The sequence below is a fragment of the Benincasa hispida genome, unplaced genomic scaffold (genome assembly GCF_009727055.1).
Source record: "Benincasa hispida cultivar B227 unplaced genomic scaffold, ASM972705v1 Contig838, whole genome shotgun sequence".
NCBI lineage: Eukaryota > Viridiplantae > Streptophyta > Magnoliopsida > Cucurbitales > Cucurbitaceae > Benincasa > Benincasa hispida.
The window spans coordinates 23700-41047 of NW_024065172.1; the positions used below are offsets into that span (position 1 = coordinate 23700).

The window sequence follows — 17348 nt, forward strand, 5'->3', positions numbered from 1 at the left end:
AATTAGCCTAAAATTCTCAAGAAAAACAAAGCTAACTATTACAAAGAACAATGAGTCCACCGGTTCAAACAGGCGAATCGGGTCTTGAACCGTCTAGGCGAAGATCGTGTTTCCTTGATCGCGTAACAAATTCTTGTGATCACCTTGCAACACTGTATGAGCATAAACGATCGTTTAGCAACGATCGTGTACTTTTGACTATGCAATGAAGCATAAAGGTCATGCGATCGTGCAACGCATGTCTTAAACGATCAGGTAGATGACAACGATGCGGTGAAACATAATTGTCTAAACGATCGTTGAGCAAGCGTAAGGTATCGTATACCGGGTGATCGTGTAGTCAGTGACTATGTGATGAAGCATGATGAACTACACGATCGTTTAGTGTGCACGCCTTCTATTATATGACGAGCATCAAATACTCTATGCGATTTTTTACCCTAAGCGTCCACACGATCGAGCAACCAACACTACACGATAAAGTAAACACTTTACCCCTTCATTTAGCATTAGCTGTACGATCGTTTAGTAAATACTACACGATTTGGTAGTACTTTTCTACACGATCGTTTAGCTTGGGCTACATGATGCGACCAACCCTTGGTCTTCTTCCTCAATGAGAACTTATCTCCATGCTTCGAAACTTCATCACGAATGATTCAAAAAAACTTCAAACCTTTGAATACAGACTTGATTGCTTGTTAATTATGCCAAAAAACGTAGGGACCCTTACAAATTAACACTTTGTAAACTTAAAGAAAACTTTAAACAGAGGAAATCATCCTGTAAACATTCATCAACACATCCACAAACACATTTAACTCTTAAACGCATTGTAGAACACTTAAAACCCACCACGACTGTAAAAGAAGTTCAATACAGTAATGGAGTTTGGAATATTAGAACAACCTGGCTCTGATACCAATTGAAGGAAATCACAAACAGGTGTAGTTCCGGATGAACAGATTATGCATCAACAGAAATTACACAACAAATTACAGTCTTAAATGAAAACGAACAGATTATGCATCAACAAAAATTACAGCAGTCCACAATAGGATTCAAGGGATAGAGTATGCGTACCTTTGAAGAACCATTCTTCAAGTATCCCTTGATCAATCTCCAATGCATCCACAGCAACACTCGAAAGCAATGAATAGAAACACGATCTCCACAAACGTCTAAATGCTCCTCGAACCTAATTGAGTCCAACTCGATTCACATATTGAGTTAGAACACCACCACAAATGTTACCTTGGTATTCTCGGTGTGAGAATCAAAGAAGTTGTGGACTCTTTATGATCTTGAATTAAGGAAGATATGAGGTATACGATTGAGTAGATGATCAAGTAAGTGGGAGATTAGAACACTATCTATCACAAAGATGATGTACTCGATCGTTTAGTAAACAGAAGCCTATCGCATAGACTTTGCTACTTGATCGTGTAGTAATGATCAACGATCGTGTATGCTCTCAACACCTATCGCTTAGAAAAACTATTTTTACTTGATAGCCTTTTTTTGTGAAATTCTTCTGAGTGAATCAACAACAAAGTTGTTTGGAAAATAATTTTCCTTTTATCCCACGATTACCATAAAACTTCCAATAACCTTCCACCCAATCGTTTATTAGAGAAAAAGAATTAATTATCATATAATTAATATATTATAAATAAATATGATAATCAACTTATCATATTATATTTATAACCTATAGTTTTAATATTTTATCATATGAAACATATAAACCATAGTTCTTTTTCTTTTTTATGGTACTTAATAAAAATCATATTTATATTAGTTCCTCCAATTAATGTATCTAATACATCACACCAATTATATCACATATAATTGAATTTTCTCTTTTTAATTTGAACACTTCAAACTAACCCAAAATCTGATTCTCAACTTGAACCCATTGAGCTACCAATGAGATCTCATGGACCTGTAGCTTGAAGCTCTAAGGGTACGTGAATAACTGACTAAACTCTTTAGTCACGAGATCTACCATCTGTTTACTGCCAGACACTCAACCAAAGACTGACAGTTGCACTCTTCTCACTACAGATATATTTCTATGTCCATATAACCAATCAACAATGTGATGACCCTTCACAAATCGCTCATAAGTACAGCTGACTTAATTTACCGTTTTGCCCTTGTAGTTACATCGAACTCCTTAACTACCATTGATTTCTCTAATGAACAATAAGTCATAGTCCTACTATGACTGAGTCCTCTCTTCCAAAGAGAGGGTGTGGCCACTATGTTCAAGTCCTGAAATCAACCCTTAAGGGAGCAATTTATCTACTTACCCCTGTTTCGGGGAATGAGTGAATTCCATCTTATGTAACTGAGTTTCTAGCTCCCCAATCTGACGAATCCCCAAAAGGTAGGCTTGTTGAGTTGACAATCTAGCCACTCTCACTCATATTAATCTAAGGACCGCCCTCATAGGCAGGAATTCCCAAAACACTCAGAATTAAGGTTATGTCATCTATGGTCATTTTAGTGAAATGTAAGTCTCAATTATCAACGGTGTTATATAAAGAGACTAAACATCTCGTGGTCCGATCTTATACAAACTCTTTGTATGGGACACCCCCGCTCACATGTCTCCACATGAATGGTTAGGATCAGACCATTTGTAACACTTTATAACACTTATAAATATCATAAAGCGGACCGTATCCGTAGTATCACCAGAATAAGGTATCCCTCCTTTATCCTTATACTACAGACCATTTAGGTTATTACTTAAGACATGATCTACTTGTATGTTTCACATACATGCTTAAGTTACATGAAATAACCACGGATCTTAGTTTATTGGATATGAGTAATTGCAAATAAAATAACATTTATTTTATTAATAACTATGTATTTACAGAGGTGTTTACAAACTGCAAGACCACCGGGAGAATTAGGACACCAATCCCAACAGTTCCATCTAACTGCTTAAGTACCATGAATCCCTCTAATGAACAATAAATCATAGTCCAACTATGACCAAACCCCTCTCGGACCAGGAAAGGGTAAGGCTCACATTGTTCAAGTCTCAGAATCAGCCCTTAAAGGAGCAATTTATTTACCTGCCCCGAAATTGGTGAAGGAGTGAATTTATTTTTGTGTAGCTGTGTTCCCAGCTCCCCAATCAGACGAATCCCCAAAATGGTAGGCTTGTTGACTTGGCGATCTGGTCATTCTCACCCATATAAATCAAAAGACTACCTTCATAGACAGGAGTTCACAACTCACTTAGAAGTTAGGTCATGTTACCTATGGTCATCCTGGTGAAATATAAGTCTCTATTATGAACGATGTTATATAATGAGATTAAACATTTCATGGTCTAGTCTTATACAAAGTCCTTTGTATAGAATATCCCCGCTCATATGTCTCCAAATGAATGATCAGGATTAGATCATTTATAGCACTTTACAACAATTGTAACATCTACAAAGCGGGTCATACTTGTAGTGTCACCATAATAAGGTATCCAACCTTATTCATCTACTACAGACCATTTAGGTTATCACTTAAACATGATCCACCCGTATGTCTCTACATATATGTTGAAGCTACAAGTTAGATGTTAGTTTATTGGTTTCTGGTTAATGCAACTAATTTTGAAATAACATATCATATATTTTATTACATAAATAAAATGTTTGTTCAATATAACTACAAACTATGGACCTTACGAGACTTAAAGCATCAATTATTAGGTAATTAGGATCGTTGGTTGGATATACCATATAATATATAAACTATAGGTTATATATTATATGAGATATAATATATAGTTTAATTATATTAATTAGTTAATATAATAACATTAAAAATTGGTTTTTGAATTTTAAATTAAAAATAACTCATTGATTTTTGCTCTTATGTTGTTGCATGTGGTGTTCAAGTTCGAGAGAAGAAACTAACGGTTCGGGATTTTGCTGTGGAGAGGAAGCGAGAAGAAGTGTGACTTCAAGGGTATGTATTGATCTTCCTTTTCCTCTCTAAATTCTTCTAGAAGTATGCTTAAGAGTGTATGGTTTATCCTATAAGTTTTTGTTATTCTTCTGTTGAATTAAGTTATGTAAAACGATTTCAAAGGCACAAGTGATCTCTCGCTTCCATTGTGGGAAATCGATTCCCTTCACTTTCTATATTTTGTTTGTTTTTTTCTTGTTTGAGATGCTCAAATGGAGACTGGTGATCAATGGTAAAGGAAAACAAGCATACAAGGTAACAAACACGAAGAGGAGAAGAATTGAAACAGATCTATTATAGTGACTCGGTCATAAAAGACCTACATCCACCTTTCAACGTATGAATCATCTCTTTTTTCTCTCAAACTTTTAGATTTTACAAAATGTTCAAACGAAAAATCACTTACTTCATCTTCTTCTCTTTCTGTTTATACACATAGGTTTGCTAAAAATGGTTTTTCAAGACAGGTAAGCTAAAAGATTAGTTTTATTGATTTTGTTACGACAATCCTTCCAACTATTTTTGTTTGGAAAAAAAAATGCTACAGAAGAAGAGGCTATTCCACAACTTGAACTTCTGTCAAGGTAATTTGTAGCTCAAAATCTTTACAATCTTCCCTGTGATTTCTTTCCTTTTTCTTTCTTTTTCTTTTTTCTTCTTCTTCTCTCTCACTTTCCATCTAGTTTTCTTTTGTTTACATCATCATCATGAAACTTTACAAAATTACCATAGCTTTTCCCTTGGGAAATACTAGGTGGCATCTTAAGGTGCATCCATCTCTATGCTTCCCTCTCCCATCACTCACACCAAAAAATAATAAAATATTTTAAAAAATAAATAAGCATAGTTTGAGTGCTAGAGAACAAAATCTGAGCATGATACCGTGTGAGAAAGAGAGAGAGGAGAGCGATCTATGAGAGAGGAAAGACAACGAGGGAGCAAGAGAACTATTTCATTTTTCTCCCATTGGGTCATCCATAGTGCAAACTCCAATAATTACACTTTTATGGTTTTGTTTTTGGAATCACAAAAACAATCTTATAAAAATTGAGAAGTTCAACTTCTCACTTATATGTAGATTGAGACTTAAAATTAAATATCTTATTGCATACGTTGGAATTGCTTAGGCAATGCTCTCGATAGGTTTCTAGAATCAATCGAGAAAATTTCTCTCACTCTTGAATTATTATGGAAAAATGTCAGAAATAGTACGTTGAAGTTTTAATTTTATAAAACTAGTATCTTTTTTTAAAATTCATCCAAATAGTTTTTCTCGACATCTTCAAGTGAGATTGACCACCGAAAATTTAAAAAAAAAATAAACTTTTTCTAACTTATCGATTGTTTTGGCCCTTTTGGACGTTTCTAGCTACATCTCGGTAGATTTAAACACCGACATTCTACTAATTTTTTCTAAATATTATGTAATCTACCCACAATTTATACCAAATCTTATATATTTTCAAATTCTCTTCAAATTCTGTTATGTTTACCAAATATTATATTCAATTCTTACCTATTTTTTCAAATCTTCAATTCAATTTTTGTTTCCTTAATTGTATAAATTTATAAATTTCAAAATGAATTTACCAATTAGATTTTTTTTTCCAGTTGGATGAATGCACTTTGGTTTTTAAACTTTAGAAAGATTAAATTTTACAAAAAAAAAAAAAAAAAGATAAGATAAGAAAAATATATAAAATTTCAGTTTAATCTGACCTTTCACCGAGCTCAGTGTTAATATGCTCGAGATTAATACAGTGATTTTTATATTTTTCTATATTTTACCTTTTTTTAAAAAAAAATTAATCTTTTCCAAAATTTAAAAATCAAAATCAAATCACCTTACTATCCAAAAAATAATTGGTAAATTGATTTGAAAATAAAAAATTTGCAAAGATAGTCGATTTTGGGGAAATTTTGAAAAATAATTAACTTTGATAAAAGATTTTAGTAGATTAAATAATATTTAGAAAAAATAGTAGAAACTCGATGTTTAATCCGTCGAGATGTACCGAGAAAGACTCAAAAGGGTCAAAACAATCGAAAAATTAAAAAAAGAAAGTTAACTTTTTTAATTAAATCTCAGTAGTCGATCTCGCTCGAGATGGATTGAGAAAAATTATTTCAACGAATTTTCAAAAAAAAAATGCTAGTTTTATAAGATGAGAACTCATTTTTGATAATTTCTTTATTATTATTATTACTACGATAAATTGATTTAATTTACTGTTTCTTTTTAGGTGTAAATTCTACTAGGAGTTGAGAGAGGTAAGAGAGATTTGAGCATTTATCTCTTGTAGTTTGTTTGAATTGAATTAAACAACCTTAGTTTATTAATTTATAAAATATTAAACTGTACCAATAATTCAATATGATCTCCAAAATCACATGAGAACGCTCACAACTCAAATAATATCCATGTAGTTGAGAAGTTAATATCAAAATAAAAGTGGAGCCTTTATCATGTTTGGCTCACATTTTAAAACCTGAATTTAGTAAGTTAGAAGTTGCAAAAGAAAACAAACTTTTTATGTATTATTTGTTGCGTAGTTGAACAGCACGATATGAATACGGATACCAATAGAATAAAATATAATATAATAATAAAATAAATAAATATTAAAATAAATTAAACATAATATATAAATTAATTAATTAACAAAACATGAAATATAAATTTCTCTAAAATCTCCATTTCATAGATTTGTCCAATGTGTGTGTTCAAAACTCACTAAATGTCACTATAGGTAATTTGACAAGTAGAAGGTAGATTACATAGACACTAAGAATGAGTATTTACAAGACACATGGCTATATAAATGGAGTGTAGAGGGTGACATTTGGCTTTTTTACACTAAGAATGAGTGTCTATTTTACATATATTTATGTTATTTATAATTCTCCCCCTTAGATACCCATTACATATATATATATATATATATATATATATATATATAATATATGTCTCGATAAAACCTTACTAAGAAAAACCTAATGGAAAAAATATCTAGTGAAGGAAAAATAGTAGATATTTCATATAATCTAATACTCTAAAAAGAATATAGTATATTTACTCCCCATGGAAACATCACTTAAGATCTCTGATTCGCCGCATTCTAATATTGTGCACCAATTTCTCATATGTTGTGGTTAGTAATGATTTTGTAAATAATTTTGCTAAGTTATCATTCGAACAAATTTGTTGTACAGTAATGTCATCATTTTCTTCAAGATCATAAGTGTAGAAAATCTTTGGTGAAATATGCTTTGTTATATCTCCTTTATATTCCTCTTTGATTGGGATATGCATATTGTGTTGTCTTCATATAATATCGTTGGAAGATTTTTACTAGACGACAAACTACATGTTCCACGAATGTGCTAAGTCATTAATCTTAGCCATACACATTCTCGACTAGCCTCGTAAATTGCAAGAATTCCAGCTGATTGAAGGAACTAGCCATTATGGTCTGTTTCACTGACCGCCATGATACAACAGTTCCTCCATATGTGAATAGATAATTTGTTTGAGATCTAGGTTTGTGTAGATTAGATAAATATCTAGAATGTGCATAACCAACCAAATCAAAATTCGATTTATTTGAATAAAACAAACCTATATCAATCGTTCCTCAAAGATAATGGAGTATATGCTTAATTTTGTTCCAATATCTTTTTATTGGAGAAGAAATATATCATGCTAATAAATTTACGGAAAAAGGGTCACAATCCGCTTCTGCGTGGGAGTTCAAAACACCCTTCACTTCCGACATCTAACTTCAACACAACTACCATCTCCAGCAGCGAAAACTTTGATGTTCCCAATTGGCCACCCAACTTCGACCACCATTTCCATCAATCATCTCAAACGACCTACTCTAATAACTTACCTAACTGATCATATACTCAAACAAAAAAAAAACAAAAAAAAAAAAACTTGGCAAGTGAAAGTATGATATTGTCCACTGCAGGCTTAAATCTTCCTAATGTTACTTTTGGATTCTCCCAAAAGCTAGCTAAGACCTTTTACCATTGGAGATAGTTATCCTTTTTTATAATACCCTCGGCTATTCCCTTATCTAGCCAATGTTGGACTCTGCTCGCATTTCGAACACCAACATACATACATAATAAACTATAACCTAATATATATGGTCTTGTATTATTAGCAAGATACATAAGTACACCAATTGCACTAAGATATGGTACTTCGAGACCAAGAAGTTCTTCATTATCATCTCGAGGTCGAAATATATCTTTCTTCACATCTAATGAACGAACATCCATTGGAATGTTCAATGGATGTGCTTTGTCCATATACAACATTTTCAAAACTTTTCCTATATAGTTGACTGATGAACAAATATCTCATCTACTAAATGCTCAATTTATAAGCCAAGACAAAAAATATTTCTTCCGAGATCTTTAATCTCATATTCTTTCTTAAGAAATTATATTGTCTTTGAAAGCTCTTCAGGAGTCCCCATTATATTTAAGTCATCAAGGTATACAGTTACAATAACAAATCCGGATTGTGATTTCTTTATAAAAACACATTGACATATTGGATTGTTTTAATATCCTTCTTTCAGTAAATATCCACTTAGGCGATTGTACCATATTTGTTCTGCTTGTTGTAATCCATATAGTGGTCTCTGTAACTTTATTGAATACAATTCTCGAAAATTTGATTTATATGTTTCAGGTACCTTAAATCCTTCTGGGATTCACATATAAATATTATTATCAAGAGATCCATATAAATATGTTATAACTATATCCATAAGATGCATATCTAGATTTTCATACACAATCAAACCAATTAAATATCTTAATGTAATTGCATCCACCACGGGAGAATACGTCTCCTCATAATCAATACCAGGTCTTTGTGAAAAACCTTGTGCAACTAATCTTGCTTTATATCTTGTCCACATTATTTTCATTTATTTTCCTCACAAATACCCATTTGTACCCGATTGACACCTTCTGGTGTTCGAACTATTGGTCCAAAAACCTAATGTTTTGAAAGTGAGTTTAATTCTACCTTGATTGCTTCTTTCCATTGAAGCCAATCTTTTCTATGCTGACATTCTTCAATAAATTTTTGTTCAAGATCCTCACTTTTTGATATAATATCAAGAGCAACATTATGCACAAAAATGTTGTGAATAACTACACTAGTTCGATTCCTTTTTTTTTTTTTTTGTCATAACATAGTTTATTAAAATCTCATTATTGTCTTTACGTATTTCACCTTTTTCACTAGTCATATCAAGGATTTCTTCATGGGTATTTATATCCTCAACCAACTCTTCTTAACTATTTTTTTTTTTTTTGAGGATTTTTATCTTTGGAACTCACTAGTCTACCACGCTTCTAGTATGTTCCAAACTCATTAGTGACAACTTGCTGTGTTGGGATATCAGTTTTCGATAGAACATTTGTAGTTGGTATATGTGACTTAGTTATTTTCTTTGTATCTATAAATGCATCTAGTAATTGATTTGATATATTTTCAAATGAATTATTTTCTAAACTTCAAGTTCACGTGATCTGTACGGGGATCTAAATAAGATAATAACGATGCAATCCATGTAATTTTTTTCCATTTTTTTAATTCCTCCCATAATGTTGGAAAATTTGTCTCATTAAAATGACAATCAACAAATCGTATAGTAAATACATCACCCGTCATGGGTTCAAGATATTTAATAATTGATGGGGAAACATATCTACTATATATTCCTAACCTCCTTTGAGGATCCATCTTAGTACATTCTGGTGGAGCAATTGGAACATATATCTCAGATGAGAAATATTTGACTCATGGCAATAAGCTAATTGTAATAGCGAGTATTTATGATAAGTTACTGACCTGAAGCGTATAAGTGATGCTACATGCAAAATAACATATCCCTATACAGATGTAGGAAGCTTAGCTCTCATAAGTAATGGTCTTGTAACTAATTGCAGATGTTTTATGAATGATTCTGCTAAACCATTTTGTGTATGAACATGAGCTATATTTTGTGTATGAACATGGGCTACATTTTGTGTATGAATATGAGCTACAGGATGTTCAACATTTATCCCAATTGACATACAATAATTATAAAAAACTTGAGTTATAAATTCACCAGGATTATCAAGATGAATGATCTTAATTGTCTTAATTGTATAATAAGAAAATTATACTCTTAACTTAATTATTTGAGCAAGTAATCTTGCAAATGCAAGATTTCGACTTTATAATAAACACATGTGTGACCATCTGCTGGATGCGTCTATTAATACCATAAAATATCTAATGGTTCACTTGGTGGGTTAATAGGTCCACATATATCACCATGAATTTGTTCTAAAAATGCATGTGATTCAATCCCCACTTTAGCTAGTGATGGTCTAATTATCAATTTTTCTTGAGAGCAAGCAAACCATGATAATTCATTAGATTGAAGAATCTTATGGCTCTTTAATGGATGTGCATTTAAATTCTCAATAATTCTTCTCATCACTATAGATCCTGAATGACCCAATCTGTCATGCCAAATTGTAAATATGTCTGAATTCATGAACTTCAATTTTATTGTTGCATATGTTTCAATTACTCGTATATGAGTATAATATAATCTAAAAGGTAAAGCAAGCAACACTTCTAGTATACATTTTTCATATGAGACAGTAGATATGATATAAAGATACTTCATATTATTCTTTCTATCAATCTCAATATGATAACCATTGCAACGTATATCTTTAAAACTAAGTAAATTTTTCTTTGATTGATTAGAGAACAATGCATTGTCAATTGTAAATTTTGTTCCTCTAGGCAAAATAATATTTGTTTTTCCAAATTCTTCAATCAGGTTTGCAGAACCTAATATTGTATTGATTTTTGTTTCCAGCATTGTCAGTTTGGAAAAATATTATCCTAGTATGCAGAATTTGCTTCCACATTTTTCTCTTTTTTCTTAAAGGAGGCTTGATAGAGATCAACTAAGTTTTTTGAAGTACGACAGGTACGTGACCAATGCCTGGTTATTCCGTCTTTGAAGCATTTATTTTCAACCTTTTTGAACTCTTATCTTAGGGAGCTTTTCCTTTGTGACCATCATTTTGTGTGATTCTTTTGAAATTTGAATGATTAGAACGACCATCACGAAAATAATAATTATTTCTTCCTCTACCACGGTCACGACCTCGACCACGATTATTAACATTCACAGCATTCACTTCAGGAAATGGCATTATTCTAGTTGGTCGAGATTCATGATTTTCATCAATAACTCATTGTTTTGTTCGGCCATGATAAGGCATGCAATTAGTTCAAATATTGTTTAAAACATTTTTCCGGATATTGCTAACATATCCGAAATGTAGAAAAATGTCTTCTCTAACATTTTGATTTAAAATTTTGGAGCCTCAAGTCATCCATTGACGACGAGCTTTAGGAAGTTAATTTGTTTTCTGGTGATCACATTTTTATGACATCTATGTGTATTTTGGCATCAAGCACTAATGACAAATAATTATTACCATTAATATCAAATGCTACAAATTCTAATTTTATAATATTTCCATAGTAACACTATTATAAAATATTTATATTTATATTAAAAATTTAACATATATCAAATATGTAAAACAACATTTAATTTATTAATTATAACGAATAGAGAAAAAACCAACATACCTTTAATCTACCTTTAGTGAGGAAAACGATAGATGCTCGTGTTGATAACGTGTGTTGTGAACTTGAGAAACACAACAAGAATACGAATACCAATAAAATATAATATTAAAATAAATATAATATAATATAATAATAAAATAAATTAAACATAATATAGAAATAAATAAAATTAAAATAAATTAACAAAATAGAAAATATGAAATTTCTCTAAAATCTCCACTTTCTCCCATTTTCATGGTTTTTGCTCAATGTGTGTGTTTCAAAACCCACCAAATGTCAAGACAATTTGACAAGTAGGAGGTGAATTACATGGACACTAAGAATAAGTATTTACAAGACATATGGTTATATATATAGAGTGTAGAGGGAGTGACATGTGACTTTTTGACACTAAGAATGAACTTCTATTTTACACATAATTTGTGATATTTATAATATTATTATTTTTTTCCTTCAAATAAATTTTAGCTTTGGGGATGTATATAAGTATACTCGATACTGTTATGGAAAGCAAGAATAAAATATGATATACTGATGGATACAAAATAGGCTAAACAAAAACAAAATTCCTTTTGGGAAGAAATAATATTCCATAAAGAATTCTCTAATTTAGATAATACTGAAACTAATTCGAGTTTTACCGCATGATATATAATGAAAGTCGTACGTTAAAATGATCTAATTCAATAGTTGATATATATTTTTTCTTTTGGGATAAGGACAAGAGGCTCGCTACCGAGATCGATACTTGGAATAGGACCCACGGGGCTTAACGTCGAAGATTCAAATTTCCATACCTTCGTTTGTTGTAAGAGGGAAAAAATAACACATGAAACATTTTTTAATCTGACGTAAAACTTTAGAACATATATTATATGGACATCCAGTGAAAATGCAAATGAAGATCCCTCATAGATCAACAAGTTACAAAAGGAAACAATCCTTGAAAAATTGCTTTTATTTTAGAGCAGAGAGACAGAATATATACTGAATTAGATGAAAAGAGAGAGCAAAGCCTTGGAATCCAGCAAAGTTTCAAGACTAAGAGCTTCTTGTAGATGTGTTGCTTTTGGTCTGAGATGATGGAGTCGATGAGTTCGTCTTGGAATTTTGGTTTGAAGATGACGAAGACGACGATTCAGTGAAGAAAACTAGATGCTCGTGGCTGTCACTAAACGCGAGTAAAGATCTTGGCATCGGCGGTTTGTTTACTTCCAAAACACCTTCAAGAATTTGAACAATATTACTCATTGATGGTCTTTGAACTTCTTCATCTTGGATGCACCAACAGGCTACTCTACACACCTTTGTCAGCTCTTCTATATCAACATTTCCTTGTAGTTTTGGGTCTAACAAGTTAAGGATATCACCTTCTTGAGTTATAGTGTTTGCAACCAAACTTGGGAAAAATTTGATTGTTCCATCTTCAGATTGCTCTGAATTTCTTCTTCCCGATACAAACTCGAAAAGCATCATCCCATAGCTAAAAACATCAGCTTTCGCTGTTATTGCCACCCCTGATATCCACTCCGGCGCGAGGTAGCCTCTTGTGCCTCTCATAGTTGTTAGGACTCTGCTGAACTCTCTTCCAAACAGCTTGGCCAAGCCAAAGTCAGCTACTTTAGGACAAAATTGAGCATCCAAGAGTATGTTTTCAGGCTTGATGTCACAATGTACGATGCACTCTCGACACTTCTCGTGCAGATAAGCCAATCCTCTTGCAGTCCCAAGGGCAATTTGATATCTTGTTTTCCATTCCAAGACATTATTAGGATTCTTGACATGGAAAATATGAGAATCTAAAGAACCATTTGGCATGTAATCATATACCAACAATTTCTTACTACCTTCAGAACAAAATCCACGAAGTCGAATCAAGTTAACATGTTGTATAGTCCCAATTGTGCTAACTTCTGTCCTGAATTGCTTCTCTCCTTGGCTAACACTCTCGAGTTTCTTCACCGCCACGATTGTCGAATCGGCCAAAGATCCTTTAAAGACAGAACCAAAACCTCCTCCCCCAAGTTTATGTGAGAAATTCTTTGTTGCATTTACCAAATCTCTATACTCGAAAGCCACTAAAGAACCCTCCACCGTTTTTCCTTTTCCTACAATTCTCCTCCTTCTCATAACAAGAAACACTAAAACAGCCAACACAATTACTAAACCAACAGCTGAGCCAACAGCAACACCAATAATCGTTCCTGTATTCTTCTTCCTACTTGAGAATTCAGAAGCTGCAAGCTTGAGATACAACGGTCTCGCACCCGAATCGCTTTGTGATAGTTGCCTTAAATCCAAGAGATCTCCACTCCAAATTTCACATTGACCATTCTGAAACGAGTAAGCAACACAAGAACAATTCTCTAAGCATAATGATTCACAATCTCCACCATTTCCAACTGCCACAGACTCTGAAAGATCAGGCAACTTCATATAACGCATCAATAAAAATCTATCTGCATCGCCATTCGAAACCGAATTCCCGCATTTCAATTTCGTTTTTCGTCTACACCCAGCAGAATATTCTTTCAAATCCCATTCAAGGTTCGACTTCGGCTCAAACCCTTCCACACAACTACATATAGGTGAAGAATTTTCAGTACAACTACCAAATGCTCCACAAAGAGCATAAACTTCACATTGTTGCCTTGGTTGACCCCAAAACAAATTCCATTGCTTTGAACTCTCCAACCAAGTGAATTGTTTAGCCTGTCCTGACACATCCATCACAAACCTTGATATAACAGAAGAGTTATACATTGAGTAAGTGAAATAGCTTTCATTATTGGCTGTTACAAAGCTGAAATTATATATATAATTAAGCCTCATCTCAGGAACCAAACTAAACATATTATCCACCCAAGGTCCACTGCTCCAATACTGTTCAGTTCTATTCCACATAATGAAATAAGCACTGGTTCCATTAGGATCAAGTTCAAGAGAGAAAATACCAGATCCAGGATCTTCTGGGTTCTTCCATGAAGTCAAATGTTGGGTTTGTTTAGTAATATCATTACGTCCAAGCTTACTACCAGGAAGCCAAGTATCAGTTGGAAAATCAAAACTTTGCCATAAGGGTTCTGAATCTTTTGATGAATTAGAAGACCCATCTTTTAGTACAAAATTCCCATCATCTTGAATGGTAGCTTGTAAAGATTTAAAGGGTTTAGAACTTATATTAGTGGACCAAACAGGGAAACTTGACTCATTCAAGAGAACTAAATTACCATTTAGGAATTTCAAGACAGAAGTGGATGGATTTGAAATGGGTGTATCTCTGTTTGCAACCCAAACTACCGTTTGATCAGAGACTTTGTTGTACCAAATGCCTATATAATATTTGGAAGAAGAAGAAGAAGAAGAAGAAGATTTACCTGGAGTGAAGAAACCAAGTTTGAAGATCTCTTTAGAAGAAACAATGGTTTTGTCTCCAGAGATGGAATCATTTACAAAGATGGTATCAACTGCCATAGATGGTTGGGAAAGGAGTGATAAGATTAAGAAGAAAACATAAAGCATCAACCACATAGCGTCTCTAGTTTCCATAGCTGCAGAGAAATTTGCAGACAAGAGAAACAAAAAGCAGAGAAGGTTTAAACAAATGACTATGGCGTCAAGTTTGTCCACGCGTTTAATCTGAGGAAAAGTCAATGTTCCCACCAATGACTTCAATTGATTAACTTTGGACTTGTTCAATGGTTCAAATGTTCCAGTTGTTTCAACATCTATGTAAGTCATAATTCAATTTTAGCATACAGACAAGGTGTGTAGTTTATCGAAACCAGAGTGTTCAAATGATCTACAACTCGAATATTTTGGATTACTCGACCCAAATTATAAAGATGTAATTAATTTTAATTTTAGGTTGATAGGTTTAGATTACAATTTTATAATTTGAGTTGATACAATCCACCTCCAATTTCTAATAATATATATATATATATATAATAATTTATAATATTATAACTCACATTTATTTGTACCATGTTTGTTTGAAATTTATAATACATATCTTAGATTTTGATATTTAATATTTGAGTTTTATGAAATTTTAGTTATTGATATATGATGCATATAAATTTAAGTATTTTAAGTTAATAAAAAAACAATAATAAATAAATAATCTGACAATCTAACTCAACCCAAATTTTAAGGGTCGGGTTGGGTTGACGACCCTATTTGGATCATTCGGATAGTCAAACCGACCAATTTAAATTTTCGAATTGGTCCAAAAGATCTTCAACCCAACCCAATCCAACTCATGTAAGTCACTAATCGAAAGAGTAACACATCTATTTAATAAAAATAGTGAGGTCCAATGATTTCGAGTTCTAGCAAATTTTGAAGAAAAGACTTGTTCATCGATTGATTGTGTCGGTTATGAGCTAAAACCAGCTCTGACACCCTATAATTTTTTAAGAACCTTCATCTAGTCAAATGTAAAATCTTCATCTAGTCAGATGTAAAATCTACTCGTAAAGTAAAATGGTAGTTATACTTATATCTTCAAATTTTAAAATTAAATTTTATAAATATTAAAAAAATAAATTGAATTGGATGAAAGATTGAACATCCAACTTAAAAGAAGAAAGTTATACCAATACAACTAAACCAAATTCATTTCACAGCTCATAAGTATTAAAATTGAAGAATAGAAAAGGGTGTCCATAAATAAATAACTGTATGACAACAAAATATCTTAATAAAAATGGTTGGACTATTCGACAAACAAATTTATGTTGGGGGCCCCACTAAAAACTTTATTATAATCGATGGGTGTTAGTGTGTGATGCAACCTGCACGAACTTCCTCAATCAGACATAATAAAAGATCTTATGTCCTTGATTTCAGGATTGTTAAAATATCATTTTGATAAGTCCAGAAAATACTCTTCTGCATCTTTTTTTTTTCCAATTTTTTAAAGAAACACAAAATGTATTAATTTTTTAAGCCAAAAAATAGCGGAAGTTAACTTGAGGAAAGCTCAGTTTAACTCAAATTAATTTTTCGTGGACGGGGATGTTTTATACAAAGAATTTGTATAAGACCGGACCACCCAGACTACTCTCTTAGCCTAGGTAAGGAGCACAGAATCAGCCGAGACTCGCGCAAGTCGAGAGAGAAAGTCCTCCTTCTCACTCGACTTGCGCGAGTCTCAGAAAGGCTATCTAACAATTTTAGAAATATGATATTTTTATCTATGATGGCCTTGTCTTAGAAGTTATTTTTCTACCTCGAGAAAGTTTAATAAAACTAATTAAAAATTTTTAGTCCAATTAAACAAATCAATACATTTTTACTAATAATTAGTTTAAACAATAGTTTTATACATATACATTCACTTCAAAATGATTAATAAATTAACATTAACAATTTCAAGTACCCAATTTATTTCAATAATAAGATTGGTAAAGGGTATGCAAATTAAAGAACTAGCAATCAAAATAATCCAATATGAACAATTAATTTGAAGAACAAAAATTGAAACTAATTTCAAGCAATAAAATATAATAACAAATTAATTGTAAAATTAAATAAGAGAGGGATAGAGAAATTGACATCGAGAATTTTATAGTGGTTCGGTACAACCGGCCTACATCCACTTTCCAAGCTCCCTCTTGGGTATATCATACAAACTTGACTCTTTTCACACCTTAGA

The 17348-nt window shown here is 32.3% G+C and overlaps 1 protein-coding gene across 1 annotated transcript; it reads right to left on the reverse strand.

The window, feature by feature from the left end:
* Nucleotides 1-12509: 12509 nt before the first annotated feature.
* LOC120070060 (G-type lectin S-receptor-like serine/threonine-protein kinase At2g19130) lies at nt 12510-15326 on the reverse strand. Its single transcript, XM_039021911.1, has one exon. The coding sequence runs from the start codon at nt 15233-15235 to the stop codon at nt 12728-12730; it is 2508 nt and encodes an 835-aa protein (XP_038877839.1). The 5' UTR covers nt 15236-15326; the 3' UTR covers nt 12510-12727.
* Between the last annotated feature and the right edge of the window lie 2022 nt (nt 15327-17348).